General features: G+C 18.4%; 10 protein-coding genes across 10 annotated transcripts; 5 read left to right on the top strand and 5 right to left on the bottom strand.

Annotated features, from left to right (window-relative positions):
- Window positions 1–816: 816 nt before the first annotated feature.
- PRELSG_1221300 (conserved Plasmodium protein, unknown function) lies at window positions 817–3,495 on the top strand (the record flags this gene model as incomplete). Its single annotated transcript, XM_028677995.1, has 1 exon — window positions 817–3,495. The coding sequence occupies one exon, from the start codon at window positions 817–819 to the stop codon at window positions 3,493–3,495; it is 2,679 nt and encodes an 892-aa protein (XP_028534329.1).
- A 645-nt stretch (window positions 3,496–4,140) lies between these two features.
- On the bottom strand, window positions 4,141–5,795 carry PRELSG_1221200 (pyridoxal 5'-phosphate synthase, putative; the record flags this gene model as incomplete). The annotated part of the gene is made up of 8 exons (XM_028677994.1): window positions 4,141–4,166; window positions 4,282–4,325; window positions 4,421–4,535; window positions 4,621–4,687; window positions 4,828–4,916; window positions 5,115–5,175; window positions 5,247–5,519; window positions 5,613–5,795. 8 exons carry the CDS (start codon window positions 5,793–5,795, stop codon window positions 4,141–4,143), a joined length of 858 nt encoding a protein of 285 aa, XP_028534328.1.
- Window positions 5,796–6,375: 580 nt separating this feature from the next.
- PRELSG_1221100 (bax inhibitor 1, putative) lies at window positions 6,376–7,710 on the bottom strand (the record flags this gene model as incomplete). Its single annotated transcript, XM_028677993.1, has 4 exons — window positions 6,376–6,471; window positions 6,747–6,810; window positions 6,955–7,089; window positions 7,271–7,710. 4 exons carry the CDS (start codon window positions 7,708–7,710, stop codon window positions 6,376–6,378), a joined length of 735 nt encoding a protein of 244 aa, XP_028534327.1.
- Window positions 7,711–9,345: 1,635 nt separating this feature from the next.
- Window positions 9,346–9,927, bottom strand: PRELSG_1221000 (conserved Plasmodium protein, unknown function; the record flags this gene model as incomplete). The annotated part of the gene is made up of 1 exon (XM_028677992.1): window positions 9,346–9,927. One exon carries the CDS (start codon window positions 9,925–9,927, stop codon window positions 9,346–9,348), a length of 582 nt encoding a protein of 193 aa, XP_028534326.1.
- Window positions 9,928–11,120: 1,193 nt separating this feature from the next.
- On the top strand, window positions 11,121–11,969 carry PRELSG_1220900 (biotin protein ligase, putative; the record flags this gene model as incomplete). The annotated part of the gene is made up of 1 exon (XM_028677991.1): window positions 11,121–11,969. The coding sequence occupies one exon, from the start codon at window positions 11,121–11,123 to the stop codon at window positions 11,967–11,969; it is 849 nt and encodes a 282-aa protein (XP_028534325.1).
- Window positions 11,970–13,052: 1,083 nt separating this feature from the next.
- FCP (FYVE and coiled-coil domain-containing protein, putative) lies at window positions 13,053–14,030 on the top strand (the record flags this gene model as incomplete). The annotated part of the gene is made up of 1 exon (XM_028677990.1): window positions 13,053–14,030. The coding sequence occupies one exon, from the start codon at window positions 13,053–13,055 to the stop codon at window positions 14,028–14,030; it is 978 nt and encodes a 325-aa protein (XP_028534324.1).
- Window positions 14,031–14,969: 939 nt separating this feature from the next.
- On the top strand, window positions 14,970–16,754 carry PRELSG_1220700 (conserved Plasmodium protein, unknown function; the record flags this gene model as incomplete). Its single annotated transcript, XM_028677988.1, has 1 exon — window positions 14,970–16,754. One exon carries the CDS (start codon window positions 14,970–14,972, stop codon window positions 16,752–16,754), a length of 1,785 nt encoding a protein of 594 aa, XP_028534323.1.
- A 625-nt stretch (window positions 16,755–17,379) lies between these two features.
- On the bottom strand, window positions 17,380–18,279 carry PRELSG_1220600 (conserved Plasmodium protein, unknown function; the record flags this gene model as incomplete). Its single annotated transcript, XM_028677987.1, has 1 exon — window positions 17,380–18,279. One exon carries the CDS (start codon window positions 18,277–18,279, stop codon window positions 17,380–17,382), a length of 900 nt encoding a protein of 299 aa, XP_028534322.1.
- A 1,540-nt stretch (window positions 18,280–19,819) lies between these two features.
- Window positions 19,820–20,448, bottom strand: PRELSG_1220500 (60S ribosomal protein L29, putative; the record flags this gene model as incomplete). Its single annotated transcript, XM_028677986.1, has 3 exons — window positions 19,820–19,921; window positions 20,160–20,225; window positions 20,413–20,448. 3 exons carry the CDS (start codon window positions 20,446–20,448, stop codon window positions 19,820–19,822), a joined length of 204 nt encoding a protein of 67 aa, XP_028534321.1.
- A 567-nt stretch (window positions 20,449–21,015) lies between these two features.
- On the top strand, window positions 21,016–22,457 carry PRELSG_1220400 (ubiquitin carboxyl-terminal hydrolase, putative; the record flags this gene model as incomplete). Its single annotated transcript, XM_028677985.1, has 9 exons — window positions 21,016–21,147; window positions 21,261–21,311; window positions 21,400–21,468; window positions 21,621–21,693; window positions 21,806–21,873; window positions 21,941–22,021; window positions 22,110–22,163; window positions 22,235–22,294; window positions 22,362–22,457. The coding sequence occupies 9 exons, from the start codon at window positions 21,016–21,018 to the stop codon at window positions 22,455–22,457; spliced, it is 684 nt and encodes a 227-aa protein (XP_028534320.1).
- Between the last annotated feature and the right edge of the window lie 6 nt (window positions 22,458–22,463).

Genomic DNA, 22,463 nt, shown 5'->3' with positions numbered 1-22,463 from the left:
AATTTTTTTACTCTACGTTTAAAATTATTTTATCCATTTTAAAAAAGTAAAATAATTCATCAGAATAAATTCATTTATTGAAAAATATATATATTTTTTCATTTAATTTAAAATAAAGACAAAATATTTTATTGTATTATAAAGGTTTATGTACAATAATGAGCATGATTGTTAAACGAAACAATTTAAATGCATAATCCATATGCTTAATAACTTTTTTTGAAAAAAAAAATTTACATAAAAAAAAAAAAAATATGTAGGCCATGCCTTTAAAAAATATAAAAACTTATAATCAAATAGTTTTTATAAAATTACAAAATTCTTTAATAAAAAAAAAAAAATAATGAAAAGAACATGTAAAAAATAAAAGAGAGATATATTAATAAATTATTAATAATTTATACATGAAATACAAAACATTTATATATATTATAAAATTTGTAAATCATAAATTTATATAAATCTTAATATATTTATATAAATAATAATATATACCATAATAAATGAAAAATTAATATAAATCTTAAAAAATTTTATATAAATTATTAATAAAGGAACTATAAAATATTTTTATTAATTGAAAATCATTTAAATAAAATTATGAAATGCATTGAGGTTGAGATCATTTGTAAATTATAATAAAAATCAATTTTTAAATATATATATATATATATATATATATCCTAATAAGATTATATATATGTATTATAAAATAACACAAAAAAAGAAAAAAGCTAAAAAAAAGCAGAAATTTTTTTTTTTGTAAAAATATGAATAATTGTAAAATTTTAAAAAATTAAAAAGTGGAAAAAAAAAATGAATAGACTAATCTTAAATAAAGCAACTTCATCAAATGATGAACCAACACCAGGCTATTTATATAATGAAATTTCTCAGATGACATTTTGTTCAAAGGAATCATTAGTTTTAGTTGGAGAATATTTATTAAAAAAACTACAAAGAACAGATCTAAATGTAAAATTAAAAACACTTAAAATATTAAAACATTTATGTGATAAAAAAAGATCTGATTTTAGAACTTTTTTAAAAAAAAAAATTGATATAATTAAAGAGTGTCAAACATGTAATATTGTTAATGATGAATTGAAAGGAGAAACCCCAACAATGCTTGTTCGTAAGGAAGCATCTGACTTAATTAAGTTAATTTATTCTTATGATACAATAGAAAGTAATGCGAAAAGCATATCCAATAATAACCAAGATATAATGAAAAATAATAGAATAGAAGGATTTGGAAATAAGGTATTTGAAAAAAGTGATCATTATAATAGGAATGACAGAATAGTTAGTGATATAAATGCAAATAAAAGTTTATGTAATAAATTTCATAATAAAAGTTATATGAATAAAATGTCAGGTTTTGGTAACCCTTATTTTAATCAAAATCCATCCCAAAAAACAAAAGGAGAAATAGCTTTTAAATATTTGAATGAAGTGGCTAACAAATATATACCATCTTCTTTTGTTAGTAAAATAAACAAAGTTAGTGCATCTATAACAAAAAATTATTCAAATGGTTCATTAAATATTCAAAGTATAATGAATGGTAATTCATTTAATAAAAGCTTTGAAAAGAATAATATTAAAAAAGTTGAAAATCATAATTATTCCTATGATAATTATCCAAATCTTAAGAGAATAGAAAAAATAAGAAAACCTCAAGAATCGCAAATTTCAGGAATTTATGAAACAAAAATAATTGATGATATTTTAAATACTACTGGAATTAAAAAAATACCATCTGAAAATGTTTTAAATGAATTTGCACAAAAATGTGAAACTCTAGATACAAAATTAATAGTATCTATTCTTACATCTAAGTTAAAAAACAAATTTCCAAATGAAGAAGAAAATTGGAAATATAAATTTAAAGTATTATGTGTTATAAAACATTTATTAATTCATAGAAAAAAAAAAGAAAAAGAAAAAACAATTGAAACTTTCGAATCTTTAGTTCAAAATTTGAAAAATCAAACTTTAGAAGAATTATATAGATCCAAAGAAATTAAACAGTTAAAAAAACAAATTACCGAAATTTTTATTTTAATGGGATTACAACAAAAACATCCAACCGATGAATTAAAAAAAGAATTTAAAGAGAATATTGAAATTCCTAATTTACTAGATATTGATGATGATATTAAGGTAAATAATAATAACAGGAATACTACTATTACTACTAATATTACTGCTAATATTAATACTACTACAACTACTAATAATAATAGTAATAATGATAATAATAAAAATACTAATTCTTATTTTGATAACACTAATTTAATTATTTTTGATTCTGTTAACAATAGTACTGATACAAATCCTACTAAAATAAGCGATATTTGTTATGATGATACTAATAATAATAATAATAATTTATTAAGTCACTTAAATGATACTAACTATTATAGTAATAATAAACCCACACATAATTTAGATCCTTCAAATTATAAAAAAAATAATAATTGTAAAAGTAATGAAAACAGTGAAAAAAAATATCATAATGAAAGACTAATATATAATTTAGATAATTTTTCAACAAGTAATAATGCTAGTAATAACGAGCTGTTCAACAGTCTAAATGTTAAGTATTCAAATAAAATAAATGCTCCTAATAGTAATAATATACATAAAATGACTCTCAATAATACTTTGAATTCTAGAAATAAGGGTAATAATAATTTAGAAAGAACTAATGACCTAATGTGTCAAAACAATTCTTTTTCTAAAATAACGACAGATTATAATATTTCGTCTGATTTAATTTTTATAGATGATAAAAATGACGATAATAAAAAAAATATATCATTATTAAATAATAAAAGCAGTGAAATAAATTTAAATTATAATGATAGTTTTTTTCATTTTGAAAGTAATAACATTGATAATAATTCAAATCATAATTTAGTAAAAACCTTAGATTCAGAAAATTCTTATTTTAATAATATAAGCCAAATTAAACATTACAATTCAAATAATCTTAATTTAAATAATTCTAGTAATACTAAGAACATTTATGATTTAAATGATAATTTAGATATATTAAATATAGAAAAGGATAACTCTTTTAAAAAAAATGATTTAAAAGCAGTAAATAATTGTAACACTGGAGTACGTTTGATAGATATAAATGAAAATCTTTGCACTATTAAGAGTAAAAGTTTTGACAATATAACTAGTTATGAAAATAAATATTTGAACAATTTACAAAATAATGAAAATGCTAAGAATTATAGAAGTTTTGAAGATATTTCAAAAAAAAGCAATAATGGAAATAATAAGCACTTAAATGATATAAATAATTTTTCCGATAAATTTGAGAATTCTTTAAATGATTCTATGAAAATTGATGATGAACATATAAGTAATTTTTTTAATACTTTTACAATATCCTCAAAAAAGAGTGAAGAATGTAATAATAAGCCAAATGTAAAAATAGATGCATTTGAACTTTTAGCGGACGAACTAAAATTGTAAATTAAAATATAATTAAATTAAAAAAAAAGAAAAATTATATTCCAAAAAAATATTACATAAACATTAAAATATAATTTAAAATATTAAAAGTGTTATACTGTATGTATTATATTGTTTAATTATTTTATTTTATTTTATTTATTTTTTTTTTTTATTATTATTATTAGTTGATTATGTTAGTGTTTTTACATAAAAAAGTTCATATAAATTTTTGTTTAAAGCTAAACAAAAAAAATTGTAAATGTATTTCAAATTACTATAATAGAAACTAGGATAAAAAATATTAATTATTGAGATATTTACTTAACTATGTCATTATCGTTTTGGCTTTTATTATTTTATTAAAAAAAAAGAAATTTAAAAATAATGGATCATTATTTTTAAATTTGCTATTTATGTAAGCTTACAAATAAATTTTTAAATTATACTTATTTTGAAGATGACAAAAATAATATTTTCATATATATTATTATAAGAAAAAATTCATATTACTCAAAAATATCACACTTTTTTTTTTTTAAAAGTTTTTTTTTTATGTTGATGAATCATGAAATTCTTTATTATTGATGATAAGAGATAGTTTAAAAAAAGAAAAAAAAAGAAGAAATAAAAATAATGAAAAATAATTTTTTTAGAGTACCTTGTCTAAAGCAAAACAAACGAGTTATATCCTATAAATTATATAATAGAAGAATAAAATTTTTTTTTTATTTTATTAAAAATTTTTTAAAGTAGAAATTTATATGAAAAAAAAAAAAAGGAAAAGAAAGAAAAAGCGATACAAACCTGAGAATTGAGGGACCTTTAAATTATATTTTTTAATTATAGAACTGCAAAATAAAAAAAAAATAAATTGCATAATATGAAATATTGTTTTATGAATATTATAATGAATTTTATTTTAATAAAAAAAAAAAAAATGTACTTTGGTAAAAATCTTCCTCCTAAGTAATGTTTTTTCTTATAATTTTTTAATCCTTGTTTAGGTAACATTAATGAAATGTTCATTTCAGAATCAATACAGAGGCTACATGTATCACCTGAATTAAATATATATTTTTTTTTTTTTTTTTTGCTATTCTTATCAAAATTTTATTATTTGTCTAAATTGTTTATGTTATATACCTGAATCAATTTGAGAACCTGAAGGGACATCAATTGAAACTACTGGTTTTTTAGAATTGTTAATCATCTATTTAAAGATAAAAATAAAAATAACCGAAGTTATTTTAAACTTTGAAAATTATAATTGTAATTTTTGAAATAATTATTAAAATGAAGAAAATTCATTTAAGAAAAAAAAAAAAATAATAAATTAAAATATGGAATCACTTGAATTAAATCATCAAAGGGTTTTCTTGGTTCTCCTTTAAAGCTAAAACCAAAAATAGAGTCTATAATTAAATCGTATTTATTTAATTCTGTCGAAAAAAAAAAAAAATAATAAATAAATAAATAAAATTATTTATGTGCACAAAGTATCTTTTAATTAGCATTAAAAACATTTTTATTAAACATAAAATATGTAAAAAATTTTGTAAATTTTTCTACTTAATTTATAATACTTAAAAAAATTAAGAAATTGTTTTTCTTAAATTTATTTCACTTTTTTAATTTACCACTTTGTGTTATATCTTTCAAAATTTCAATTTCATAATGTTCTAATAGCTTTAGTAATCTCTTAAAAAAAAAAAAAAATTGCACATATGTGATTATTTAAAATAGAGATTAAAATATTTAATATTCCTAACTTTAAATAATATTTTATTATTTTCTTTTGGATAATTTATAGTAACATCATATCCAAATTCCTTTAAATGGCGTGCTGCAACTAGACCATCTCCTCCATTATTACCAGGACCACAGCAAATTAAAATTTTAGAGAATTTCGAAATGTTATACTCTTTAAAAATTATTTGAGATATTGATAAACCAGACATTTCCATTAATTGCTCAGTTGTGTATCCTATTTCCTCTGACATCAATTCATTATCTATAGTTTGTGCTAAAGCTTGAGACAAATACTTTAAATAAAATATAAAAAATAATTTTAATTTAATTTAAACATAGAATATATTGCTTCTTTTCTTTCAATTTTTTTTTTTTTTTCATTTTACAGTTATTTCCATTTTATTTATTTTTAAAATGTTATTTTTTTTTTTGGAAATTGCAAATTTTTTATTAGCATAGATAATACTATCATTTAATTTAAATTTTAAAAAATTAAGAAGATTAAAAATATATATATTATTGCGAGATCTAAAACATTTGTATGTTTTTATAAAAAAATTCCTTTTCATATTATAAAATTTTTTCTAAAAAATATTATATGTATAAATACATTAATTTAAAATAACAGTAAAAAGTAAAAGTTTTATTCACTCAATTACATAAATACTAATTTTTTTTTTAAAAAAAATATAATCAGTACTTCTTACGTGATTACATTTAAAAATTTTATTATATTCATACTTATATTTTTTTTTCATTTTTTTATTTAAAAAATTCACAAATGAAAAAATTATATTGCTTCAATTTAATATATAAAAAAATTTTATACGCACATGTAAATATAAACATTTATATATATATATACATATGCATTTTTTTTTTTTATAATCAACAATTTTATTAACTATTCAACATCAATATGTACAACAATAATAATATAAAAAAAAGTAAACTATGATATGTAAAAAAATATAAAAAAAAAAAAACTCCCTATTTATAAAACAAATATAATGTTAAAAAAAAAAAAAAAACCTTAGTTTTTTTTTTTCATGGATATAAACTAAAAATGTATGTCGGTTTCCTTAAAATATTTATATTATTCCATTTTCTTAGAACTGAATGCAAATATACTTGTAATATGTATTTATATTAATTTTTTTTTTTTTCTTCTTCTTTCTGACTTAAAATTCTTAATAAATGTGTAAATAATCCAACTAAATCTAAATAGAGACAAATGGAATGCATCTACAAAAAAAAAAAAAAGAAAAAAATAATTATGGAAAAGATGAAAATAAATAATAAAATGAAATGCTAGTATTAGGTTTATAAAAAAGCATAAAAGTATTTAAATGTAAATTAATATATGCTTAAAAAAATAACATTAAAAATTTTACAAAAATATATAATAATAAAATAAAATGAAAAAAAAATATATCTATCACATATATATAAATTTATTTTATAAAATTTTTTCATTTATTAATTTAAAACTAGTAAATATTTTTAAAATATATTATTACGATATAATCCTTATTTCCTCTACGAAAATCGAATAAAGTAATTTGAGTATCAAACAACACAAACCTGAAACAATAGAATAAAGAAGAAAACATGTTAATATGCATATATATATATATATATTTTAAGATTTATTGATATTTATAAACTATTATATTTTCTGTTTTCTTCCTTTTTCTAATATTTTATATTTCAATAATAAATAATTACCCCATATACATAAAGAATCCAATATATAATAATGTTGTATCAATAAATTTTGATCTTATAAAAAAGTTCATAAAAGAAATTAACGTAACGTAAGAACATACAGCACATAAGACAGCTCCCAAAAATAGTGAAATCCTAAAAGAAAAATAGTATTATTAAAAATATATATATATTTATTGTAAATATTAAAATATAACATAATCCAACTAAATAGAAAAAAAATGCTTATTATAAAAATATGTTTGTAAAATATAAAATATAAAAATGCATAAATGTGAAATTTAACATTTAAAAAAATTTATTTTTTCTTCTATACCTATTTTTTGAAAATATAGCTGCCAGAGAAAAGCAACAAAATATCGATAAACTACCAAAAAAAGCTAGAGGAAGTATTGAAGGATTTAAATAATTAACATAACTGATATAATCACTAATTAAAATTCCAATAGAAGATGATATACCACCGAAATACAGTAATCTCTTTTTTGATGTAGAAACTAAATCATGATGAGAATTACATGACCAAGCCAGTGCAAAGGAGCATATTAAGCTAATCATAGAGGCTAGAAATCTTGGGATTCTTATAAAATAAATATCAAAGTAACAGCTAAACGCAGTTATCATTGTTCCTAATGCTAAAAGCCCATATACTTTAATTAAATGGTTTTTTTCTTCATTCGTTAATGGTGAAAAATTGAAAATATTCGATATTTTTATATCATTTTGTCGTTTTCTTATTTGTTTGAGGAAATCCATTTTTAAATATGCATTAAAAAAAAATTATTGATGTATATATATATATATATATATATAAATTTTTTATATAAAGCTGAAATTACTTTTTACTTTAAATTTTAACTTTTAACTTTTTATAATTAATTTTTAAATAAAATACATAAAAATTTCATATTTCATATTTTTAAAAAAAAATTAAACAAAAAAAAAATGTGCACGCAAAAAAAAAAAAAAAAAAAAAAATGTTCATATATATATTTTTGTATATTACAGAATTAATAAAAAAAATAAACTGTACTTCAACATATACATATAGAACAATAAAAGAAGCTATAAACTTTAGTAAAAAATATTAATTTTAATATAAATATATATATATATTTCAATAAAATTTTAATTTAAAAAGTAATCCTCAATTTTCTATATTTAAAGGCTAAAAAGCATTAAGTATTCTTATAGATATTAATACTCTTTTTTTTCTTTTTTTTATATTAATGCTTTATGAGTTCCACTAAAAAAATATATTTATAAATTTTTATAATTTTTTCATTTTATTTCATGTTATTTATTTTTCTTTTTTTTTATATTTTAAAACTAGTAGGTATTAAGTTATTAAAATTATTTGTATTAATTACTTTTATATTATATATTTTATTAAACAAAAGTGCTGTAGGCATGAATATTAGAACCGTTACAATATTATGACAATTTTATTTCGATAATTTTATGAAAATAATCCTGTAAAAAACTATGCTTTTAATGTGCATAAATAAATAAATAAATAAATATATATATATATATATATATATATATATATATATATATATATATATATATATATATTATTAAAATATATTGAATATATTGAAGTACATAAATATACATTATATTTTCTCTATTACTCAAATAATAATAATATTTTCTCTTTGTAATTACATAAAATTAGTTTGCTTTATTTTTTCAGATATACCTATTTTAAAGAGTTATAGCAATATATTGTAAAAAAAGGATTCATGCATAAATAATAATATAAGATGTATAATCTATATTGTTATCAGTTTATTAAGTAAATTTGTCTGTCTCCATTTTTTTTAAGATATATTTTAAACATGATATACTTTCTTATCATTAAAATTATCATCTTTTTAATGTTGATTATATATATTTCATACTCCACCTTTTCTTTAAAAAAAAAAAAATTGTACAACTCTATGATATTCTAAATACATCACTTTCTTCTTTAATATGTTTTTGTTTGGATATTATAACTCCTAATGTGCTTTAATAAGATGTTTAAATGTAAATTTACCTTGAAGATATTGGTATATATAATGATTTTAAAAAATATTTTTAATATTAAGACAAAATGAAAAATAAACAAAATAATTAAAATAAGTAAACAAAAACATAAACGATAATATGGAACATAAAAGAGCTCTTTGAATAAATATATAAAAATTATACGAATTTAATTATATTAATTAAACAAAAAAAAAGAGAGAGAAAAAAAAAAAATACAAAGATGAAATAAGGCAAACTAATTTAAAAATTCTTTGATTTAAATACACAATATCATAAATAATAGATACAGTTACAATTTATTTTAATAAAAAGAAGATAATATATAAAAAAAAAAAAAAATTTCTTATGCATACATTAATAAGTATTAACATTAGGAATAGTCCCATAAGCATAATAATGCGTTCCGTGTAATACATTCTCAATGTGTTCAGCTGTTTGAAAAGAAAAAATGTTTCCACCAACTTGTAAAATTCTATAAAAGCTCCATATTAATTGTATAACGAAAAAAGACAATAAAAACATAAATAAATGAATTATCATTTCTAATATTCCATAAAACATATTATAATTATACACTATCTTCCTATGCCAATAAAAATTTTCATAATACCATTGAACACTATGAGATGTGCATGTATTATAAAGGCATATAAGGAATTCAATAACTTCTACCATATAATTTATTATAACTATATTATATGCTATATATGCTGTAAAAGCATTTTTATGAGAAACTGATACAAATATTAATATAGCACAAATGAAATTAAAGGTTGACATTATTATAAAAAGGGTTACATTATAATGTGAGGTATGTGTTAACATAATAATCGACACTAACACTAAAAGTATTGCATAAATAATAGTTGCTGTTCCTACGGAAAAACATAAAAATCTTTTCATCGTCCATCTTTTCATCCCTTGTGAATTAAACATTTTCTAAAAATACTACATAATATACATATAAATAAATTTCATTAGTTTCCTTTTCCTCAAAGCAAAAAAAAAAAAAAAAAAATTAGATAAAAATAAAATGTACAATTCTAAAGCTAAAATGAAGAAAAAGGATATAAATATAAAATAATAAAAATGTGGTAAAAAAAATGCATTATATTTCAACTCATTTGCTTCATTCCATTAATTATACATTTAATTATAATGCTAAAGACAATTTTATCTTTTTTTTTTTTTTTATTAGCATGAAAGATATCTATTTTTACTTTTGAATCCTATGATTAGAAGCAACAGATATTATATTTAAAATATTCAGGTATTATAATATCTACATTTTTATTTTATTAATTAACTATATTAAAAAATAATCTTATTTCGTATTGAAAAGAAATTGGTAATTTTTTTTTAATTTCAATGTATATTGAAAAGTATATTCAATATTAACAAAAAAATCTGCTTTCTAGTGCAACATTCCTTTTATGTATATATAATGTTAGTTTTAAAATATGTATAAAAATATACAATTTTTAAAATATATATAAATAAAAAATATAATAATAATAATACTTTAAAAATATGAATTAATACAAACAATACAATTTATTTTTAATATTATTAATAGTTTTATTTTCCTATCTTAATATTTCCTGAATTAAAGTATTTTATGAAAAAACCTAAAATACATGATATATTTACTTCTAAAAAGTATAATAAAATTAATTTCTAAACTATAATGTTTACTAAACATAAAATAATTTTCAAAGATAAAAAATTTTAAATAGATAGTATATCTTATTCTAAAACTATTGAAGATTATTCTTCATCAAGAGTTATCCTATTTGAAAATAATTGTTTTTTTTTTAATTAAATGTACAAGAACGCATTTGTAAATAATTAAAATTTTTATGTATTTAAAACATAATTTTTTTTTTTTTTAAGTATATATATATATGAATTTACTATTTTATCTTATGTGCTAGTTAATAAAAAAAAATATATGTTTTATCTTCATTCTTATTTGTAATAATGTAGTTAATTTACAAGACAGAATGATTTTATTTTATTTGATACATACTTAAAGAAAAAAATTCTTCTTTATATATATTTTCTAAAGACTATTACTTAGAATTATATATATATATTTTTATTTTTTTGTTTAAAATAAATATATTAAAATGGAAGAAAAGATATTATTTCAAAAATCTTATCCTGAATACAACGCATTTAGATATCATTTTGATGTATTAGATTCAACACAATTATATTGCAAGAGAAATATAAAATCATTTATTGAAAATGGAAAGTTAAAGGATAATTATATGATTATTGTCAGCTCTAATTCTCAAACAAATGGAATTGGGACAAGAGATACGAAACAGAATACCGATAGATTGTGGCTATCTGAAAAGGGAAATATATTTACAACTTTTGTTTTCCTATGGAATAAAAAAGATTTAAAGAAAGCTAGTTGTTTAGCTCAAACTTCTACTGTCGCAATTAGCAAAACATTGGAATTTTATGATTTAAAAGCTCAAATAAAATGGATAAATGATGTTTTAATTAATAATAAAAAACTTGCTGGTTGTCTTGTTAATTTATATTTCTTAGATGATACTTCATTAGATGATTATGTATGTATAATGGTAGGAATAGGAATGAATGTAGAATTATTAGATGATAAAGATATATTAAATAATAATTTTACATCAATTAAAAAGGAATTAGAACAAAATTTTAATAAACTCAGTTCAATTCCATCAGTAGAAGATGTTATGCAAAAATTAATTGAAAATTTTTATTTAGCTATTAAGCAGTTATACAATGAAGGATTTTTATCACTCTTAGATTATATATTACCACGCCTTCTATATAGAGAGAAAAAAGTATTAATAGATCAAGATAATAATCAAATTATTGGATATTTAAAGGGGCTAGCTAATGATGGATCTATTTTATTATTAAATGACAAAAATCAAACTATTAATGTAAATAATGGGCATTTATTTCCTTATGAAAAAAATTAGATTATACTTAAGAATAACTAAAAATATATATATATATATATATACTATTTAATTAAAAAATTATACTATTATCATTCTTCTTTTCAATAAGAAAACATTATATTTACATTCTTATAGTACGGAACATTTTATTTTATATTATTTTTTTTTGCATTTAATAAATAAAAAATATATTAAAATAATATTATGGAAATATTTATATTCATGTAGCATATTCTTTTTTCTTCACCCTTGCTTATGTTTTATCTTTTACATTTGAATAATAAATTTCAAATTATAATTAATAAATAAAAAGGCTAAAAAAAAAAAAATAGATTAAAAAGGAAAAATTATAAGTGAAAAAAGAAGCAGAAAACTAAAAACTAAAAATTAAAAATAAATTAGTAAAAATTATAAGTTTTAATTTTTTTTTTTTTTTTTTTATTGTAACATTTTGTCAAAATAAAAATATGATAATCCCATAGTTCTTATAGTTGATAAAAAGGAATAAAATTTTTTATATTTTATTTCTTTCATTCTTTTTTTCTTATTATTCATATATAATATAAATGAAAATAAAAATAATATTAAATTACGATATTTAATCACTTTTTTGTTAATTTAAAATATTTATTTGCAATTCTGTACATAATGCTTGTATAACATTCCTATTTGCTTCTTGTTTAAAAAATAAATTAATATAAATTTTTAATTTTTTTTAATTTTTAAATAATTTTATTCAAAGAATATTTAAATATTTAAATATGTTGATATACTTTTATAATACTTTAAGGTGACTATTATATTTTTGATATTATTAAATATGTGTGCAGATACATTTTATTATTTATATTATTGATAGTTAAAAATTATTGAATATATAAAAAAAAAAAATTGAAATTTCTAGATAAATAACTTAATAATAATAAATGAATTAAAAAAATATAATTAATTTTAAATTAATATAATTTTTTTTTAAAATTTTTTAACATATATACTTTTTATTATCTATTTTTTTTTTTTTTTTTTTTGTTAATATTTTTTTTATTATTTTATTACTAATTAATTAAAACATTTTGATAAATACATTTACCTAAAAAATATATGGGCAATTCTACAGAGAACGATTGTTATATAACGCCATCAACATCTTTTAATGGAGATGCAGAAAATGAAAATGAAAAAAAGTTTTTCTGGGTTCCCGATGAAGAAGTAACTAAATGTTATAGTTGTAATGTTTTTTTTAATGTAAGAATAAGAAAACATCATTGTAGAGCATGTGGAAATGTATTTTGCTCAAATTGTTCTGATAATAAACTTAAAATTAGCGAATATTATTATGCAGAAAAAGTTCGAGTATGTGATAAATGTTTTATGGAAAGATCATCTCCTCAAACATTACTATTGCAAGAAGATCTAGGAGCAAGAAAACAAATAAATCAAGATTTAAAAAAAGCTTTAAGTGAAAAAATGGCAATTGTAGAAAGATTTAAAACCTTTTTAATAGAATTTGATAGTGAAATATTAAATAACAATGATTACTCAGAAGAATCAACTGATATAATTTCTCTATTAAAAAGAGGAGAAAAAGGATTAAAAATATTGAATAATAAAATAAAAAATTACGATGTAATTATTGAAAAACAGAAAAATGAATTAGAACAATTAAAAAAGGAGAAAGAACAAAAAGTTGAATTAAATAAAGTGTTAAATTTAAAAAATCAAGAGATTTTACAAAAAAATATGAATATTAAAAGTCTTGTAAAGGAAAAAAACGAATTAATATTAGTTAAGGAAGAATCAGAAAGTATTATTGAATCATATAAGAAGCAAGTAGAGAAATTAATTATAAGATGCAACAAACTAGAATTAGAAAAAAAAAATAGAAATAAAAGTGAAACTTATAATAATTATTCTTTTAATAAAGAAAGTAATACAACTTCTAGTTCTCATTTTCAAAATTCCTTTAACATGCCGACAAATGAAATGTGTATATCATATACAGTAGCAGATGGCCCAAGTGAAAATGTAGAAGAAAACTGTTGTAATCGTTGTCAAAGAAGAATGTGTTCCATTATGTAAAAAGAAATATATATATTTACAAATAAAATAAACATATATATATGTATATATCTATAATTGTTTTTGATTTATTATATATATGTACTATAAAACATCATTTTTATATAAAATAAAATTATAATTTTTATTTGTATTTTTTAATTGATAACTTGTATAACGTTATTTATATGTAATTTTTTTTTTTTTTTATTATTATGGCATACACCTTAATTTTTATAATTAAGAATGTGGTATATTTGTTTGTGTTTTTATATAATGTTATTATAATTAGTAATTTTTCTATTAATTTTTGTTTATTATTATATTGTTATATCTATTTTTCTTTTATTAATATTTCTTTTCATTCCTTTTCCTTTTCTTTTTTTTTTTTTCTTTTTTGTAAAAAATGAAAAAAAAAATAATTTTTTAGCCATCTTTGTTTATATTATATTTTTTTTTTTAAGTATCACATAAATCCGTTTAGTATTTATATTTTTGTTTTTTTTTTTATATTATTAGTGTACACATCTTTTTTCTATTTGATAATTTTTTGTATGTTTAAAAATACAAAAAAAAAAATCATGTGACATTATTACATATATATGCATACATATATTTATACATGTAAATATATGTAATAAGTTATTAATATATATATATATAACATTTGTTGGGATAAAAAAAAAAAAGATGTAATATATAGATATTAATACTATAAAAATAAGTAGTAGTACATTTGTTTAAATATTTGATTCGTATAAGATTTTAAATTATCTTAACTTTTTTTTTTCTTCCTTTTCATTTATTTTTTATATGATTTTTGTCTTTCATAGCGTTGATTAAAAAAATTTATTTAAATTTTTTGTTTTTGTTTTTTTTTTTAATAATTTCCATAGCATTGTCTTAAACAATTTGTATATACAATTTTTAAATTTTTATAAAAACAAAAAAAAAAAAAAAATGAGTATTTATGAGGATAATATTATTAATAATAGTGATTACATATCGTCCTTTGAAATAAATAAAGAAAAAAAAGGATTATTTAGAAATAAAAATGTAAGTAAAAATGTATTAATATGGAATAAGCTGAAATGCTCATCAAATAATTATGAACAAAGAATTCGGAAGTCCAACATGAATGATGAAATGATTATGAAAAATGATATTTCTGATAAAAATACTTCTTATTCCTATGATAATGATAATAGATGTGTTAAATTTCCTAGGCGTAGTGGAGCTGCATCAGTATTATATAAAAATTATATATACATTTTTGGGGGATATAAATCAAAAAAAAGATTAAGTGACTTTTATAAGTACAATATCATAGAAAATAAATGGATAAAAATAAATGAAGAAAATTGTCCATCTGCAAGAGAAAATAATCCTTCCTTTTTGTATAAAGGAAAAATGTATATATTAGGAGGTTATGAAGGAAATAGAAATTGGCTAAATGATTTTTATTCTTTTGATCTAAATACTGAAAAATGGGAAACTGTTGAGGTGAATGAAAAAAGTAAAGTAAATGCTCCTCCCGCATTATTTGGTTTTGCTTTGTCTATTGATGAATCCAAAGGGGTGTTATATTTATTTGGTGGTTATGATGGTTTAACATTACATAATCAAATGTATGCATATAATATAGAAAAAAAGAAATGGATATATATAAGTCAAAGTGGTGATATTCCCAGTCCGAGGTCATGTTCTGTTGGGCATATTTGCGATAGTTATTTTTATTTATTTGGTGGATTTAGTGGAGAAAATGCACTTAATTGCTTATATCAATTTCATTTGGAAACAAGTATTTGGACAAAAATGAAATATAATATAAAAGAAGGGGCATTAAGAAATAATTCACTAATATACAGCAACGAAGAAAAAAGTTGTTATTCTATTAATAAAAAGAATTATTGCAACATTCCTTTTCCCAGATATTTTGCAGGATCCTTTTTACATAGTAAATGTTTGTATATATTAGGAGGCTATAATGGGTATTTAGATCGCTTAAATGACTTTTACAAATTTGACTTACATCAAAGAACATGGACACAAATTAGCACATCAAATAATTTTTCAGGGAGAAGTAATATGAGTCTCCATTTTTATAAAAATGTAGTATATTGCATTGCTGGATTTGATGGAAAGAATTCTTTAAATGATGTTTATGCACTGAAATTAGAAAATATATATGTTGAGTCTTCTTCCTTAATTAACAACTATAAAATTATGGTTAATAACCCTAGATATTCCGATGTTATTTTTATTTTAGAAAACAGATATTTATACGCTTGTAAATCTATTTTATCAGCAAGATGTTCTAGTTTTAATTCTATATTTGACTTATATTTCTCAAAAGATGGAACAGGGAACTCACATAATAATATGCCTATACCTATTAACGATATATTGTATGATATATTTTTAATTGTTATAAATTATCTTTATACAGATGAATTATCTATGAATTATTCACTTGAAACGTATACTAAAATTTTAATTACTGCTGTGAATTTTAATATTCTTAGATTATTGCAATTATGTGAACTAATTATTAGTAATTACATAAATGAAGCGAATGTTTTAGATATTATCCTTTTAAGCTATAAAAATAATTGTAAACAATTATGTAAATTTTGTTTGGATTTTATAATTAATAATAAGTTGTTAGATGATAATAAAATCAATAGATTGATAATGGAGCCACATTTACTAGGAGAAATTTACAAAAGATCTTTATGTAATTAAAAAGCATTGACAATAGTCTATATATTGTTATTAAACTGTTTTTGTTTCTTTCAATAATTTTATAAGAAATTTTTTTTTAAGTGTTTTTATATCAACTTTTATTTGAATAATTATATATATATATTTAATTAAAAATTTATTTTTTTATTTACTGTGAAAGTTCAATGTTTTTAAAAAGTTTATATATGTCTCCTTGAAAAATAGAACACATATGCTACAATTTTATGAACTTGTAATTTCATTTGAAAAATTATTACTTCGTAAAATAAAATAATGTTAAATATACACATAGGTACTCCTATTGAAATTTTTATTACTTTCCTGTTTTGTATAACTTAAAAAAATAAGGGTTCTTCATCATAACTAAAATAGTATAATTGAAAAAAGAAGTCTTCAGAATTAAAAAAAAAAAATCCATTAAATATAATAAAAACATTTTAAATGACCATACATAAAATTAAAGCTATATATATTAATAAAATATTTAATAACTAAATTTTAATTATTTTCAAAATATAAAAAAAAAAATAGTAGGAAAAGATGCAATAAAATAGTGAATATTGTTCTTTGGATATTATGTAAAATAAGGTAAAAAGTAATAGAAGGAAAAGAATAAAATAAAGTGTTATGATGCACTAAAACATTTAGGTAATGGAGGTCTATATGTATATTTATCTACTATCACCAAATTTTCGATAATATTTTTCTCTAATTCTTCGTTTATCAAATTACCACTTAATGTAATGTTAGCTAATTTTTGATTTATTTTAATATGAGGAAATGAATATTTCCATTCTCCGTTTATTATACCTTTTGTTGAAATATTATTTCTAATTTTTTTCTCATTTAAATAGAGATCACCAATTACTTTTCCTCTAAAAGGCCTCATAGTATATTTGATATATTTCAGATAAAAATAAATATTATTTTTGACTTCATTATCTACAATATAATAAAAGTTATTTATTCTTATAATTTTCTCATTTTTATCACGATTATTTACTAAACTTTTATTTTCAATTTTATAATCTTTATTTTCACTAGTACTATTTATTTCATCATCATTTTTTTCTTCTTTTTGTAGTCCACTGTGTTCTGTATTTTCTTTTTCCTCTTCATTTTCATCACTCTTTTTACTTTTTTTCATAAAAAATTTATGACTATTAATGTAAATAGGATTCCAAAATAAACAATTTATTCCATTAAATGGTAGTGTGTGGCATGTTTCAAATAAGTTTTTTTTATTTGGGGATCTATTTGTAAATTCAGAAAAGAATTTAATATTTAATTGTTCCATTTTAACCCATCTTTTTTGATGAGTATGCCACGGGTATTTGTCAACAGATGGCCAAAATGCTTGCCTTGTTCTCGAATCTCTAGCTCTATATGGGGATTTATACATACGAAAATAAGGGTACATAATATTTTTATGCTTAAATTGTCTCCTATTAGGTGTTCCGATAGCACTTTTAATCCATATATGAACTCTTTTACTTTCATCCTTATTTATTTTAATTGACGACATTTTAACAAAAAAATCTTGGAAAGTGAAGTTGTTATGTATTTTTTTTTTTTTTTCTTAAAGATTATATACAAATAAATATAATTATTTGCAAACTATTTACATATTATATTATATACAAAAAAATTAAAAAACAAATTTATTTGATCATAACAAAAAAAAAAAAAATATAATAGAGAATTTTTGCTACTAAAAAATGTGATAAAAAAAATGAATAGTTAAATAATTTAATATTATATCTACGAAAAATATATAAAAATTTTGAAATTCATAAATAACAAGGAGATTTAATTTTTAAGAATTATTTTGTATTAAATAATTCCCTTTTTAAGTATCAAATAATATTTTATAATTATAAAAGTACAATGAATATGTCTCATATTGTTTTTTCTTAATAATTGTATTATAGCTTTGAATTAATTTCGTAGGTGATTATCCTTGAATAATTTTATATATTAAAATTCTTTTATAAATTACATTTTCAATTGTATTGTTAAAATTTACAAATCCAAAATAAAAGAAAAAAAATTATAAAAGAATACATACTTAATTTTAAAAGAGAGAAATAAAAAAAAATTAAAGTTAAGATAAAATAAAAGATGAGCATATAAATAATATAATAAAAATTAATATATATGGAAAATTTGTTCATTTTGTATTTTATTATTACATTACATTCCTTTATATTTAATATTCTTTTTACATAAATGAAAGTAATGACATATATATATATATATATATTTTTTAAATTATTTGAATTAATGAGTAATGTTGAAGTTATTGTTTTATTGGAACGCTTAAAATACAATAAATTATAAAAATACTGGAAACCTTTTTTTGTTCTTATGAAAGTTTTTATTATTAAAAATAACATATGAATAATAGATATATAAAGAAAACAGTAAAAATTGAATCAAGATAAAATAAAATAAGTAAAATTAAGGCACTCTAAAATATATTCAAGTTAATTATTATAAATTTATTAGGGTAATTCGATAAAGACAACTTTTACTCTATAATAAAATTAAACTTAAAAGAAGATTGATCAATTAAAATATATATTTTTAAGTGCATATATATACTAGAATAAGAAAAAAAATATTATATTTATATATGTAAAAAGGCATACAAATAGTTAAAATATATATATCCATTTTATAAATATTACTAAAAATATCCTAAATTATAGATTTTTAATATATAAAGATATTTTAGAAAAACCGTTACTTTTTTGAAATGTTTTTAAAATTTTAATTAATGATATTTAATTCTATAAATATTTATTCGTATGAGATTAGTAATTTTTTTTTTTTATATTTTACCAGCAACTATTTTATAGTTTATTAAAATTTATATTTACACTAATAAATAATTAATATATACTCTTCATATAGACTTTTTATAAAGCTAAAATTATAATCAGTTATTTCATATCATAAAATAAAGTCTTTAATAATAAAAAAAAATAAAAAAATAAAAATTAGTACTTTCAAACTTATAAACATAAATGTTTCATTGGCATAACTACATTCTGCCAGAATGTTCAATTTTTCGATTCTTGTTTATTCTTTAATTTTAATTCTCTTTTTTTTTTTAGTAATCCTTTTAAACAATACTTCTGATTTTTAAAAAATTTAGGATCCAACTAATAAAGAAAAAAAAAATAAAAATATAACAATAAAGATTAAAATTTTTTTTAAAATAAAATAAATAATACAATATATATATAATATATTATAACAAATATGATAAGTCACAAAAAGAAACACCAATTTAATATCAAACATAAAAATTAAATTTTGAAAAAAAATAGTATAATGTTTTTTCTTTAAGTAAAAAAGCAAAATATCAAATATTAAAATGAATTTTCAAAATGTATTTACCCCTTTACGTGACATAAATTTAAACTTTTTAGGTTTCTTTATCCCATTTTTATGAGCTTTTCTGTTCTATATTAAAAAAAAAAAAAAAATAGATATTTTTTAAAAACAATTTTTATAAAAATTAAATAAAAACACGGAAAATAAAAAAAAAAAGGAACATACAGAAACAAACTATTAAGAGGCATAAAAATATAAATACAAAAAAGATATAATTAAATTTTTATTTAAAGATGAAGAATGAAAATTTGTTTACTTGGTTATGATTTGTGTGATTTTTTGACTTAGCCATGTTTTTTTAACTTTTTAAGTTTTATTAAAATTTCGTATTTTTATAAAAAATATATTTTCTTTACGATATACTTATTAAAGTTATTTTATTTAATTTTTTTTTTTTTTTTAATTAAAAAAAAAAAATTATTTTATAATTCTAATTAAATATCGAATTAATTTTTAAAAATAAAAAATACATAATATTATTCATATATTTTGCACTTTAGTCCCTTATTAAAAAAAAAAAAAATAAAATAAATGTTATTTATGGGGATATAAAAGAAAATTTTTTTTTTATATATATATTCATTTTTTCATTTTCAGAAAAAAAAAAAGTGGATACATTATTAAGTTGAAACCATCTTAAATCATAAAAATTAAAAACTATGAAAAACGAATACATTGTTATTCACTGAGCAATGAAAAGTTTTAAGAAAAAAAACCGAGAAACAACGCAAATTAAAGAAAAAAAAACCTTTTAAGTAAAAGATAAATATTTTTATAATAATTTTTATCATTTATATAAAAAAATAAGCAAATAATATTGAAATATTTATAAAAAAAATATTAAAAAGTATTAATAAAGATGTTAAAAAAAAAAATTTGGGTACCTATAGAATCAAATCCTGATTCTATGTATTTATATTCTTGTAAGCTTGGGCAATCAAAGTTGAAATTTTTAGATATATATGGATTTCATAAGGAATTATTAGATATGGTTAATAAATATTATATTTATATTTAAAAAAAGAAAATCATTTAAGTATATATATTAATATTGATATATAAATTAGTAATATATTTTTCCTTCTTTTGTAAATATATTATTAGATACCTAAACCAGTTCACGCTATAATATTTTTATATCCGATAAATGAAAAGGTAGCAATGATAAAATGATTTTTTTCTTCTTTTTTTTATTTTCTATTTTAATCATATATAATACAATTTTTTAATTTATTTAAATAAGCTTAACGAAAATAATTCAAAAGATGGAAATATGAAACAAAATATTGATAGCATATGGTTTATTAAACAAGTAAACATTTTCAACTTTATATTGGGAATAAAAAAATTTGTTTAAATTTATTCAAACACCAAAATGTCTTATAATTTTGCTTATTTTATTTTTCCTTTTTTTTTTTTTTTTTTGTCTTGTATTATTTGTCTCTCTAAATTATTTTTAATAAGAATATTCGTAATTCATGTGGTACAATTGCTCTTTTGCATTTACATAGTAATTTAAGAAATAAGTTCCTGTTAGGTAATACTTGATATCCTTATAATTTAATATTCCTGTTTTAAAATCAATAATATATATATATATATATATATATATATATATATATATATATGAATATTATTATTTTATTAAGATAAGGATTCAATCGCTGATAATTTTTTTAATAAAGTTAAAGAAATGACTCCAGATGAAAGAGCAAAGGTATTATTTCAATTTTTTCTTTTTTTTTTTCTTAGCTTTAATTAGCGTACTTAATTTTTTTTTGAAGGAATTCGAAAACACCAAAAGTTTTGAATTGTTGCATCATGAATTTGCTGGAGAAGATTTAGGCATAGAAAAAATAGTCGATGTAAATTTTAAAATATTTTTATAAAAGAGACATATATTTTAATAAAAAAAAAAAAATTATAATAAATGAAATATATCTTTTACTTTAGGTTGATACACATTTCATTGTTTTCTTAGAAATTGATAATCATGTAATTGAACTAGTAAGTTTTCTAAAATTATTTTTCATTATTATAAATATAAACATAATAATAACACTTTTTATTCTATGAAGGACGGAAGAAAAAGCCAACCGATTATTCATTGCTCTACAACTCCCGATAATTTCTTATATGTAATTTTTTCTTTTCTTAACATAATATATATATATATATATATATTTTAATTTATAAATATTTTAGGATGCAGGAGATATTATACAAAAGAATTTTATAGAAAAATGCTCTAATGATAACAGATTTTCAGCATTAGCAGTGGTGTCAAATGATAATATTTAATTTTTG

The sequence above is a fragment of the Plasmodium relictum genome (genome assembly GCF_900005765.1).
Source record: "Plasmodium relictum strain SGS1 genome assembly, chromosome: 12".
NCBI classification, from domain to species: Eukaryota; Apicomplexa; class Aconoidasida; order Haemosporida; family Plasmodiidae; genus Plasmodium; species Plasmodium relictum.
The sequence above is the reverse complement of the archived record's forward strand: the minus strand, read 5'-3'. Positions and strand labels throughout refer to the sequence as shown.